The sequence below is a fragment of the Varanus komodoensis genome, unplaced genomic scaffold, assembly GCF_004798865.1.
Source record: "Varanus komodoensis strain SLA01 unplaced genomic scaffold, ASM479886v1 scaffold18_1, whole genome shotgun sequence".
Lineage (NCBI taxonomy): Eukaryota > Metazoa > Chordata > Lepidosauria > Squamata > Varanidae > Varanus > Varanus komodoensis.
In genome coordinates, this window is record NW_025335548.1 from 5,749,895 (window position 1) to 5,762,976 (window position 13,082).

A 13,082-nucleotide genomic window follows, 5' to 3' on the forward strand; every position below is an offset into this window, starting at 1 on the left:
ACCACTGATCGGTCAAGGGGAAAAATGGGAAGGAGAAGCTACAGTTGCATCATTTGGTGCTGCATCGAAGAATTTAAAAAGTATAGCTTTGGAGGGCTTAAAGGTATGGCTTTCTTTCAGGATGCAACCTGGCAGCTCTCACAGGGCTTGCCGTTGTCCTCTGGTGGGCTTAAACCAATATTCACTTGGATGTTAAGAGCTCCACATGGGAAGAAGATCTGTCGATGGGGCTGAATGGGTCCGTTGAGCTTAATCTTGTTGAGGTGCTTGTTTTTCCACAGCCAAGCTTGTCCCATCCTGGTTCCGTCCCAAACCCCCAGCAGTCTTTTAAATACATTTTTGTGCAAATGTGCCTGCTGACCAAAGCATGTTTGGGTTTGCATTTTGGAAATGTACCATTTTCTTTGCACATTTTTCAAATATCCATGTGAACATGTGCTCTTTTGTTTCCTGAACCGTATTGCAAGCTTGGACAACTATGAATTTCCAGCTGCAAAGTGTGTTCTGATGCACGTTTATTTTCGGGGGGAATGCATTAAGCAAATCTATTAAAAGACAATCAAACCCTTGATGGAGCAAATTCTGCACCCATCTCTATACTTAAATTTCCCAACACTCTGCTCTACTTCAGTGCTGATGTAATTCATCCTTTCTTCAATCACCTCTTCCTGGCTGCTGGAGCAATACAACATCAGAACCAATTCCCTAGGGAGTCTGTGGGTGCCTGACACTGGAGGCATTCAGGATGCGGCTGGACAGTTGCCTATCAGGGAGGCTTCAACTTGGAGTCCTTCCTGAGCAGGGCGTTGGGCCTTATTGGCATCATACAGATCTAGTGTTGTACAATTCTGTGGTTCTGTATGTGTGTGAGAGAAGATATATTAAAGTACTTTTGTGGGGTGATGAAGGATGACTTAATGAAATATTATTTGCCTCGAACTTTTAAAACCACTGCATAGCAAACATCTGGCATATGGCATATGGCCTCGGAGAAAAACAGTCCAGCAGATGTTTTATGTTGTATGTTCAGTTTATGTTTTCTGTTTTGTTGGCAATTTCCACTGAACGATAACCTGACATTAGCCAATGCAGTAATGCAAGGACTTAATAATCTCTTTGAATGCATTTGGGAATAAGATATGTTCACAACTAAGCAAATAATCAAAAGGAACAGAAAGGGAAGAGGTTTCTGGATATTTTGAAAAATAAGGGTCATGTTCCTTGGTTTTATAAACTGGTGGAATTATATCAAATTCCATTAAGGGTCGCACAGACCCTTGCATATTTGTTGCATGTAATTAAAACAGTTTGAATATTATGTTATGAATGTGGTAGAGTCGCTGCAAATAGTTCAGCTGTTACACTGAATCTATAACACATCTTTTGTGAATTGTTCATGCTGTGGTGACTGGATAACTTCTTTGGATTTTTTAAAGGGTGAAAATGCCTTTTAAAAGCTTGATTCAAAATTAAGAACCCACCAGAAAGCTTTTATGGCACCTGGTAATGCATGAAGTGCAGAGACTGGATGCAAGAATGAATGAAATCTTGGTTTGATCCACAGAAGGGCTAAAGACATTTTGCCACCTTAGATGAAGGGCAAGATTTGCCTCACCACCCTACCAGCAGAAGCCAAGCAGCCTGGCAGTTGAATTTCCCTTCAGCTTGGTGATGAGACAGTACTTTCCAGCACATCCAAGGGCAGCAGGCTAGCCTGGGGACTCAGGACCAGCTGCTGCCTCCCACGGCACTGCCCACTGCCTCAGGCAGCTGCCTCATTTAGCTTTGCTCTGCCTAAAGGCAGAGTCAGCCTCATGCAGCAAGCATCTTTGTAATTTAGTTATAGAAGCATCAGTAGTACAATCCATATCCTGGGCAATGATGGTGATTCATATTAATAAACTTTATTTCCTTCCAATATCTTACTTGTTTCTTCTGATATGGAACCTTAGGGTGAAGCTGGTCCAACAGGTGCACGTGGTCCCGAAGGCCCACAGGGACAACGAGGGGAAACAGGTCTGCAGGGTCCAGCAGGCATACCTGGCCTTCCTGTAAGTGCATCAGCCTTTTATATATTCAGGATATGAGTCCTGTATCCATAAAGTAAGAGTCCTGATTCTCACTGAAGTGGTAGAAGTATGCCTGAACCATGTTATTGCAGGAATGTAGGTGGAGCTTGCATGACTGAAATTCAGAGACAAACAAAAAGAATGCAGCAATGCAAAGGAAGGAAGGAATATCCTTTATTTGAAAAAAACAACAGAGAAGGCCTAGCATCTCAGCAAGAAAAGTAAATTGGAATCTTTCTTCCTGATACCATTGTTTCCATGTTGAGTTATTTGTTTGTGTCTATGTAGGCAACCTCAGTCATATTAATTCTTGCCTGCCGTTTGAAGTGGCACAAACCAGATTATCTCAGTAAGGACTGGACCATAATCTCTTGAATATATCCTATATAGGTCACGCCAGAATAAATTGTATGTAGTGTGTAGCACCAGATGCCCAAATGGATGCACAGATGTCCTTGAAGTGTTATTAATGTTACCTTGTTCATTTTGTCCTTGTGGCTAGAAATAACAGCACACAAATCTTCCCCGTGTTAATAGAGTTTCTTCGGACACTTGGGTGATTGCCTTGTTGAAATGACTTAGACAGTGTATAAGTTTTTGCAGGGATCACAAGGGTGGTATCCATTCTACTGCAGAAGCTTGGGCAACAGGGATTGAGTTCTCTATACAGCAAGCCCTAAAGTGAGGAGAAATGCTTGAATCTGGACTGGGGTAGGTTAGTGGAGCTCTGGTGTGTGAGCTCTGCCGACGTTCCCCGTTCTAGAAGTGAGTGTTTCTGTTCTTTTCTGGCTCTCATCCACAGCACTAAATTTGCACTGCTGGGGCAGTGCTGCTGGGGCAGCACTGAATACTGCCCTGCAAAAGCCCACCGTCCCATCCAGTTCGAGATTGTTGTGCCTAATTCAGCGTTACGCTACGAATGTCGGAGGGGGTGGCCAGGTTTGTGCTGCAGCAAAACCAACAGAAAGTCTTGTGGCAGCTTCAAGTCTAACAGATTTATCATGGCATCACCTTTTGAAATCTACGGCATTTTCATAGATTGTTGTGGGCAGTCTCAGAAATGTCCGGAGAGCTTTGGCTCCAGGGCAGTTTAGAAATTCATCCCAACAACAACGTGTTCTTTTGGGGTTGCCCATTTACAGAGTAGCTGACAAGGTGGGTCTGGCTAGTAACAAAAGACCAGTCTCCTAGAGAGCAAAGACTAGAAGAAAAGTACTTGCCCTAATGCTGCTGCCATTTAATGAATTTGTGTTAAATATTTGATGTTAATTAACGGTCTTAATTGGTTTAATGTCCCCTTTGTCTTTTGATCTTATGTTATGGCATTTACTTTGATATTTATTTTATTGCATTTCTATTGTTTGTCTTATTTAATTTTAGTGGTTTTATATATATTAATTTTATTGTTTCACTGGTTTCATTGTAAATTGTAGATTTTATTATATTGTTGTACTCATTTGTTGTAAGCTGCCCAGAGAGCCTTGTGGCTAACAGGGTGTCATATGAAATCAAATTGTTGTTGTTGTTGTTATTAAAATACTTTAAAATACAAAAAAAAAAAAAAAAAACAGGCTTTGGCAGGAACCGAGAGAGATCCGTAGGCACACTGGTGGTACCACAAAACACTTCACTGTTTTCACTTTCTTTGTGAGGCTTCTCATGCAAAGATGAGGTGTTTTCATGAAGTCCCATGTCAAATGTCCATATCCAAATAGATGCCTTTGGTTTTATTTAAAGCTGCCAGAGCTCCAGTTTTCATTGAAGAATTGCATGATTACAGTCAATTTTTGCCCATTGCACCCTTTCTTTCAGGGGAATAGTGAAGCATTTCATAATAATATATATTATGCTATTTCAGGGTGCTCTAGGTACAGATGGGTCCACAGGTACTAAAGGTCCATCGGTAAGTAACTGAATTAAACAAACTCTCATTTCAAGCTGGTATCTTCCATGTTGTGCTTGCCATCAACCCTACGCATTTGTTTTGTAGGGATCTCCAGGTACTTCAGGCCCACCTGGTTCTCCAGGTCCACTTGGTTCTCCGGGTCCACAAGGCAGCACAGGTCCACCTGGCATCCGGGGACAAACGGTAAAGATGTCTTTGTCACATTGGAAAGGACTGGATTTAGCTTCTAAAGAACAATATTGTTGCTAGTGCTGGCCTACTGCATGAAGTAAGAGACAAAAGTTGAGACAGTCAATTGTATGAGATCAGTCCTTGTCATTCATAGGTGCCTTTCTGTTAGGGCTGAGCTGTAGGTAGTCAATCAAGAGCATGAAGCCAGAATCCCGATGTGATGCTAGGACAGGAGAGGGCCACCGTGGGGGATTGGGGGCCAGTGTCAACTCCTTTGCAAAAGGGTCAAGTTACCTTGATTGCTGGCCAAGTGTTGTCCAACTATGCTAGGGAATTGGTTCAGACAGACTAAGACAGATGACAGTGCTGAGGAATAATGTGCAACCTGCTGGAGCCATAAAGACCACAGATTCTCAGGCAAAATTTTAGTTAAGTTAAGAAGCACTTCCTGTAGGATATGGCCCAGCTACCTGTCTGGAGCAGGAGCCTAAGTAAACATTGGTATCCAGGGAATTGATCCTAGTTACAGTTCCATGGTGCTCCACCAGGGGGCAGCTGCACTCCTGGCTCCAGCTTAGGTGGCGCTTATTTGTGTGTTGGTGAGTGTGCGTGTGTGTTTGTGGGTGGTTTTTTTCTGGATGGGGGTGCGGGAAGGAAATTGCTTAGTACAGTCTTAGCCAAAACAGCAAAATATTAACTACACTGTATGTTTATTCTTAAGAACACACTTAAATTCTTAAAAACAGTTTATCTATACAGAAGCCCCGCAAATATCCCCTATAAATTCCAGTAATCGTGCTCCCTCTTACCAGGCTTGGAAAATCTAACATTGCAAGTCATTGTTCTGATAGATTGCATTTACTTTCAGGGTGACCCTGGTGTTCCAGGTTTCAAAGGAGAAGCTGGTCCCAAAGGTGAACCTGTAAGTCCTGAAAATACAATATCCAGAAGCTATATGGTGTCCCCCTCCCTCCCAGAGTACTCCACTTCCAAACACCTTTTTCCTCTTGCTCATTTCTGTCTCTTAACATGCTGCCATCTCTATGGCTTAGTTTCACTGTCTTTTTTCTTTATGATACTCTCTCCCCCTCCCCCATTTCTTGTATTGATTTTCTTGTTAGAACCAACAGTAAACATGATCTTGAAATATCTTTAGCGTTAAGGATTTCACTCCAAGGGATGATTTCAAGATTTGAATAAATAACATAATCAGAGATTGTAGAACAGCACAGTTCCAAGTCATTAACAATAAGCAGAAGTGTTGTTAACATGAAAGGCACCAGTGACTTGTGCTTTCACCATAATATTAATCAAAGCATTTTACATGCCGAACAAACACTTCGTAATAGAAGTAAATCAAAACATTGCATTAGTATAATTTGCTGCTATATTGCGCTGTTAATCTTACATTTCAGCTGTCAATAAAATCTGTAAAAGATCTGATGTGGCTGAATGGAAATTAATTCTGAATGAAATTGCTCAGTGTCTGGCTGAAACTGAATCAGCCTGTGACTCTTTAATTAATATATGTTTCACTCTTTCGCCTTCATTGCTTCTCATCAATCATCCCTTTTATCTACAGTAGCAAAATGACAGGTGAAATATGATGTGAAGTTAAGCTAGTGACAAAGTGGCTTAGATGCAGCCACCAGGGATACCCAGCCTGGGAATCACTGACCCATATCCAAAGCTCTTTCTGGTGTCAATGAAAATTGTCTGCATTAGCAGTTGCTGGATCCCTGATCTGGTCAGCTTTTGTTTCAGATGTGCCGAATGATTTTTCTGCAAACCAGAAGCAGCAAATGTTCACTTTTTTCCCAGATCCCAGCACAGTGTTTCTGTATATCACATTGCACTTTTCTTCCAAGGAACCAGTGGCATGCACAAGACGATCCTTGTGAAGCTGGTTGGGGTGAGAATGGCTTGTCCAAGACCTTTGAGAAACCAGTTGGGTTTGTGATTTGAACCCAGGATTCACTGCTCCAACTCCAACTCTCCATTCACCTTTTCCATCATTGCCTTATTATCAAGAGTTAATTAATCTCCAGACCCAGGTAACTGGGGTTGTCCTGTTGGAAACTGTTTACACATGTAACGACCAAAGAATTGGCTCCCATTCTTTACAAATTGTTATTTTCATATGCTATATTATTCACTGAATTTGAAAAACAGCTTAAATTTCATTTAGTTCCTATGTACTTAGACATCGTTCTTTCAAGAACTGGGAATTTATGCATACATCATGTGAAAAAACCATTATAAAATAAATTCTCCCTCATGGAATTAGGCCAATGCTCCAGAATTACTGTGAATTGTAGGAATGCGTGCAAGAAAATGAACAAATTCATGGAAAGATTTACAGAAATGCTGTCACTTCAGCATCCCTTCTTCACAAAACATTAGCTGCTTATGAGTGCAGAAAAATAAATAGCTTTTTTTGTATTATATTTTATGTTGTGAGCCACCCCGAGGCTTCGACGAATGGGGCGGCATAGAAATGTTTTGATAAATAAATAAATATTTTAGGGAACCATTATATTCTTACAGAATGATGGTCTCTCTCTCTGCGTGAGTAGATATGACTGATACATAGGTAACTGCATGCATTTTAAGAAGCAAATATTTTCCATTAGGGTCCACATGGCCCTCAGGGTCCAATTGGCCCTGTTGGTGAAGAAGGGAAAAGAGGCCCTCGTGGTGACCCAGGATCAGTCGGCCCTCCTGGACCCGTTGGAGAAAGGGTAAGGATAGCAAGCAAAATGAAAAACCTCAGTTGCTTCATTTTGGGCCACTTCTGGGCCTGAGGCAGAAAATTCAAATGGTCCAAATAGGGTGGTGAAAGTACAAAAGGCTTGGATCCAAACTTGACTCCAACCAGTGGAAGGTCGGGTAGGTAACTTCTGCCGATTTCCCCCTGCAGCCCTTTGTGTCCACCAAAAATAATCCTTGCGGGGGTTAGACAGAAATTTTGGTTGATGCAAGGGACTGCAGTGGGCAAGTGGAGAATCCACGAAGCATCTTTCGTTGTGTCATGTGCTCATGGAAAGAAGGGCAAGAATGACCATTTTGTTCTGCTTGGATTAACTCATTATAGCGCTCATGTGTACTTGTGCACATTCTCTAATGGGCATTAAGGAATTGTGCAAAAAGTGAAAATCTGCAGCTGTCCCCTAAATATGCATTTTCATGCTTTAGACTATGGGAAGAATGTTCATACTAGCTGTGGGGGTTGTATTTTTGTACAACTGTATTTGCATTCAGTTTTAGAGAGCCAAAAAAAAAAAAAGATTGCCCCTGAGCTATGGGGTGGTATACAAATTAAACAAACAAACAAATACATGGTCCACACAGCCACAGAATCCATGCAGTTTGGAAAAAACCACTCCAATGCAGAATCTCTGGGACCGATTCCCAGAAATCCCAACTTCTTTGTATGCATTGTGGAATTCCATGGGATTCCTAAAAGTAAGTTTCCACACCTTCCATTCTTGGGATCCCTTCACTGGATCAGAAGTGTTCTATAGTTGGAAGGAACCATGCCATTTACCAAGGGTGGCATATGGATGCAACACAATAAAATTAAAAACTTGGCAATTTCTCTAACTCCATTCTAAAATTTGAAGGAGTGCTTCATACTGCCAAATGGCTGGATTATCCCTGGACTTCCCAAAGTGTATTTTATTATGTTGTGAGCCGCCCCGAGGCTACGGCAAGGGGCGGCATAGAAATGTTTTAATAAATAAATAAAAAGTGGAAAAAAAATAAATCTCTGTTTTTCTTTGTCAAACATTAAGCATTTGTCTCTGCCACAAAAGCAAAAGCATGCTGTTAAATGTGATTTAGGGCTACATCACACTGAATTACAAATATTGTCTATTTAATTGAAGTGATAGAATAAAGAAGTTAGGGATACATTTCTCAGTTTCGACAAATCACCCCATATGGGAAAGCACATTGCTGTTTTGTGTGACTAGTCTTTTTCTATACCATTTTTTTTCTTTCTTTTTTTTTTACTGGGGAAGACGACGAATTCGGAACATTTGGTTCCTTTCCTTTAATTTGTTTAACCAAGCAAACTAAATGATGTAGTTGATTTGTAAATATCTCCGTGAAATTCCCATTGTTGCTTAAACCAAGTAACATGGTTTAAGCTATAACAAATGTTTTGAAATTGTTTCATCAACATACTTTAGATGAAATAGTATGGGAGTTCCGTTACATCTTATTTTGTTTCCAGATTTCCATCCCTACTTTGGCTCTTACACTTTTTGTTAAAATGTATTTATTTCAATTTGGTATAAAAAGTAGAGATTTTTGAGGAATTCAGCCATTGTGACGTGCAGTACAAGCTGACTTGATCTGGCCCTCTCAATGGGACATGGTTATCTACCAGCTTTTGCATTTCCCAAATGTTACGGTATAATTTTTGAATCTCAAAATAGCAAGGATACAATGTGTATTTTAAACAAAACATGTTGCATTTTGAGAGAAAATCGGTTTAGAAATGAGTGTTTGAAGAAAAAGGACTTTTAAGTATGAGTTTTTGCATGGAGTTAGAAAGCAGGCTAATGAGGAATGGGAGGGCATGGCGTGGTCAGCACATGCAGGAAGATTGCACCAGTATAGTGATGCGCATGCAAGAAAACCATTGAGCCCATCGGACTTCTGAAGTTTCATTTCAGAACACATGAAGATTTGTGCAGGTTTTCCTGCATCATCTGTGCACATCTTTGGAATATATGCTTCTTTCATGTGCATTGTTCAAATGTTCACATTTCATCAAAATTTTCTGGTGCTTAAATCACAGCGCAAGCACGGAGATCTGTGGACTTGGACTGCAAATTGCTTTCAGTCTGCAGAATGCAGTTCCAGTTCTCTCTTGCTGGTATAAACTGGGCAAACACTGATCAAAAAGAACTGAAAGTAATTTCTTATATATCCTTTTGCTTGTACGTGAATGCTTCCTCTAGCTATATGCTAGGAGGCCAGCTTCCATAGTCCTATGACCCTAGGAGATTCAGACCAACAGAACAGAACTGGTCATAGTTCTGTCTCTGTGTAACAGCTAAATATTGAAGTTTTAAGATGAATTTGTGAGTAGCAGCAAAACTCACGGTAGGTAGTCTCTGAAAAGCAAATACCATACCTGATCTCTAAATATGGCTACATAGGAGTCTGTATGCACTAAAATTAGATATACTAAACAGCTAGATAGGGCTGTAGACCTGAATAGTTCTGACTGAGAAAGACCTAGTTAACCTTCTGGAACAATCATCACAGAGCTTTGCAATTCCAAATTATATATGATCCGTGTTCTACATTTTGTGCAATCTCCAGAAAAGTAAGCTTGCATGTTTTATGTTACCTGTTTTTAAAATAACAAGCATGCCTTTGATTCCATAGGGACCTCCAGGGAATCGAGGCTTTCCAGGTACCGATGGCTTGCCAGGACCAAAAGTGAGTTGACTTCACAAAGCAATATCATTGACAAAATTACAATTGTGTGGAAAGGGAAAACTGAAATAACTTGCAAGACCACTTTAAACGAACCCCCATGGTCTTGTACAGGAGGTGAGAGAAGATGCAGTTGAAGATTTAATAGTGGGTATGATAGGGTTGGTAAAGATTTGCTGTGAAAAGCGTACTTTTTAAATTTTACTTCAGGAGGCTTTTCATTCTGCTGATTCATTGTCTGAGAAGATGCTTCACACTTTGATAAATGCATTTGTTTGGAAGAAATGAATTATGAGTAATTCAGTGACTTACACAAATGAAACCCAATGACATGAATATCTTAACACCCCTGTTTCATTATGCCTGACCCTGCATGGTCTGTTATGAGTCTGGTTTTATTTGCAGGGAGCTCAAGGAGAGCGTGGTCCAGCAGGGGCTCCAGGCCCTAAAGGAAGCCAAGGTGACCCGGGCCGCACTGGTGAGCCGGGCCTCCCAGGTGCCAGGGTAAGGAGATAATGGCACAATCCTCCGGAGGAGCTGTTTGGAGGACAGTTGAAACTGAAACTGTGAAAGATTATGCATATCTTGGTTCAGTCAACAATGCAGCTGGAAACAGCAGCCAAAACATTAGAAGATTGAGATTTAGAAGGGCAGCAATTAGAGAAGATCATCAAGTGTAAGGACATTTCATTAGAGACTAATGCCAAGTTCATTGGGAGTACTCTTGTATTCCCAGTCACTATGTATGGGTGTGAAAATAGGACAGAGAAGCAAGTGGGCAAGAAGAAAATTTATCTGTTGAAAACATAGTGCTGGAGAAGAACTTTGCATATATCCTGAACTGACAAAAAGGCAAACAAGTGGGTCATAGATCAAATCAAGCCAGAACTTTCCCTAGAAACAAAAATGGCAAAACTGAGGCTGCCATACTTTAGATACATCATGAGAAGGCAAGACTCCTTGGAGAAGGCAACCATGCTAGGGAAAGTAGAAGGTGGAAAAAAGACAAGGGCATGGAGAAGAAGACCAGCTTGGAGACGGTTTGATGCAACAAAGGAAGCCGCAGCCCTGAGTTTACAGAGGCTGAGCAGTGTCAAGGACAGGACTTTGGGAGGGCTTCCTTCATAGGGTTGCCATAAGTTGGAGATGACTTATGGCACATAGCAGTAACAACAGATGGGTGTTGATCTTCTTATAGTCAAAATGAATGAAACAGCAGTAGGTGATAGGTGAAAGTTAAATATTGTGGCAGTATTACGGGAATGTCTAAATGCATCTTATCAATATACGGGATGTCTAGCTTCACCAAACTATCAAGTGCTAAAATTAGCATTGTTTTATAATATTTTATAGGGTCTTACAGGGAATCCAGGTGTTTCTGGTCCAGAAGGAAAACCTGGTCCTTTGGTAAGTAAATATAGAAATCTAAGCACTTCATACAGCAAACTGATTTGCTCTGGTTACAGTGGAATCTTCAGATTAAGAGTGTCCTATATAAATGTATAAAATGGAAATACTAATATAAAAGCAAGACGTCTATTTTCCATATTGGACTGGGGTGAGCGGGAAGAGCGAGTTAAGTGGGCAGGCTCAGGGGGCATGAAAAAGGACGTACAGCAGTGTGTTATTCTCTTGATGGAATCCATTGCCTGAAGATGGAGGGGTGGCCACTAGCTTAGGTGACTTTCAAAGGGATCTAACAGCATTCATGGCTTATGGGTCTGTCATAGGCTGCTAGCTATGCTGATTGCCACATGCCATCTAAGTGGTACCTTGGCATGCTAGATGCTAGAAACAAGCAACCGTGGGAGGCTGTTGTTTCCATCCCCTGTGTACGCTTCTTGTTGACCACCTGCAAATGGAATGCTGGACTTGAAATCATTTCTTTACTGACCCCTTTTACTTCAGATATATGCACACCACACTTATTTAATGCCTGTGTGCTCCCACAAAGACATATTCCTATCTGCCAGCGGGCTGAGTGCATTTGGCCACAGTCCCTGAATTTAGCTTCTGAACGGGGATCATAAAGTGTATGTGTCCTCTGTAGTTCCGAAACAATGTTAGTGCTTGATCAGCGTAAGAGTAATAGCAAGATTATATGGACTGTAGTGTGTGTGCCTACATTTAAAATATTTATATTCCATGTTATAGTTAAGAACAACTCTCAAAGCAAATTGCAAAATAGTCTCAAAAATCAAATCATGGACTTATTTAGTACAGCAGAACTCGGCAAGCTCAGCCCAAAAACAGCCCAAAAACAGCCCTCATAGAGTCCCAGTCCAGTCCTCGGAGGTTCCCCAAAAGGCTATGCTTCTTTTTCTCTGGCCATGCAATCTTCCCCCAAACTGGTGATCATTTAGGTATTTTTCCCCATTTTTGCATGTTGATTCCCCCATCCCCATTGTTAAACATTTAAAATGACTCTCTTAAGACATAGTTGCTGGATGTAAGTGTTTTAAACTAAAATAGGGTAGCATTCTTGGGGTTTCAGTCTTGAGCCTTTTGCCTTTGGCCTCATCCAGCGCTAGAATTTTGTCCTGAGAGTCGTTTCAACATTGGAAGAGTTTCCCTGCCCATGTATTACAGGAGTAGGTCCCAGAGGGCAGTTAGGACAGTGTTTCCTCATATTTGCTCTTCCCTGGGCATCAGATCCCCCCAAAATCTCTGGAGGCAAGGGAACAGAGCTGAAGCTTGGTTTGCAAGGTTGCTGGTTTTGCGCCTATTAGACTAACCAATGTTATGAATGTACAAACACCAATTCTGACAAGTCCAGATCAACTGCATAACGTTTACTGAACAAGTTACTGAATTAGATTCCATAGTTCATTCTGGCATTTTGATTGCCCAAAGGCCCATCCCTGGTTTATGGAAACCATTACACATAACAGAAAAAAAGGCAAATTGGACCAAATGTTTTCAATATTTAGCATTATATGCGTGATGTTTTTTGCAGGGGGCTCCAGGCGAAGACGGACGACCAGGCCCAGCAGGTTCAATAGGAATTAGAGGCCAGCCGGGCAGCATGGGCCTCCCTGGGCCAAAAGGTGGTAGCGTAAGTATTATGTCTCTTGGTCATCGAAGTGGCTATGTTCAGCCTATACTAATAATCCAAGATAAATAATATATTTCTCTTTTTGGGGTGCAAATTAGGGGGATCCTGGAAAACCTGGAGAAGCAGGCAATGCTGGTGTCCCAGGGCAGAGAGTGAGTACTTTAATGTTTTTTAATTCCCTGAAGACAACAGTATTTCCTTATCCATGTGTGTTTATCAAACTTATCTTTTACGGTGTTGTTACAGGGAGCTCCTGGCAAGGATGGAGAAGTTGGCCCTGCTGGTTCTGTTGGTCCACATGTAAGTTACCAAGCAAGAATATCTGTCTGAGCTAGCTGGGGCTCCATAGCTAGCATCCTATATGAACGCTCTCCAAAAGTAAGAATGCAGGTGAAAAAAATACCGTTTCAGTCCGGATAGTTTCATT

The 13,082-nt window shown here is 41.2% G+C and overlaps 1 protein-coding gene across 2 annotated transcripts in view; it reads left to right on the forward strand.

The window, feature by feature from the left end:
- Positions 1-13,082, forward strand: part of COL5A2 (collagen type V alpha 2 chain) — a 150,108-nt gene that overhangs the window by 106,369 nt on the left and 30,657 nt on the right. For both annotated transcript variants that reach the window (XM_044427045.1, XM_044427046.1), the window contains exons 19-29: positions 1,953-2,051; positions 3,928-3,972; positions 4,060-4,158; positions 5,015-5,068; positions 6,780-6,887; positions 9,550-9,603; positions 10,006-10,104; positions 10,954-11,007; positions 12,557-12,655; positions 12,754-12,807; positions 12,902-12,955. In XM_044427045.1, the coding sequence (XP_044282980.1) occupies positions 1,953-2,051; positions 3,928-3,972; positions 4,060-4,158; positions 5,015-5,068; positions 6,780-6,887; positions 9,550-9,603; positions 10,006-10,104; positions 10,954-11,007; positions 12,557-12,655; positions 12,754-12,807; positions 12,902-12,955 (819 nt within the window). The remainder of the gene's footprint in view (positions 1-1,952; positions 2,052-3,927; positions 3,973-4,059; positions 4,159-5,014; positions 5,069-6,779; positions 6,888-9,549; positions 9,604-10,005; positions 10,105-10,953; positions 11,008-12,556; positions 12,656-12,753; positions 12,808-12,901; positions 12,956-13,082) is intronic.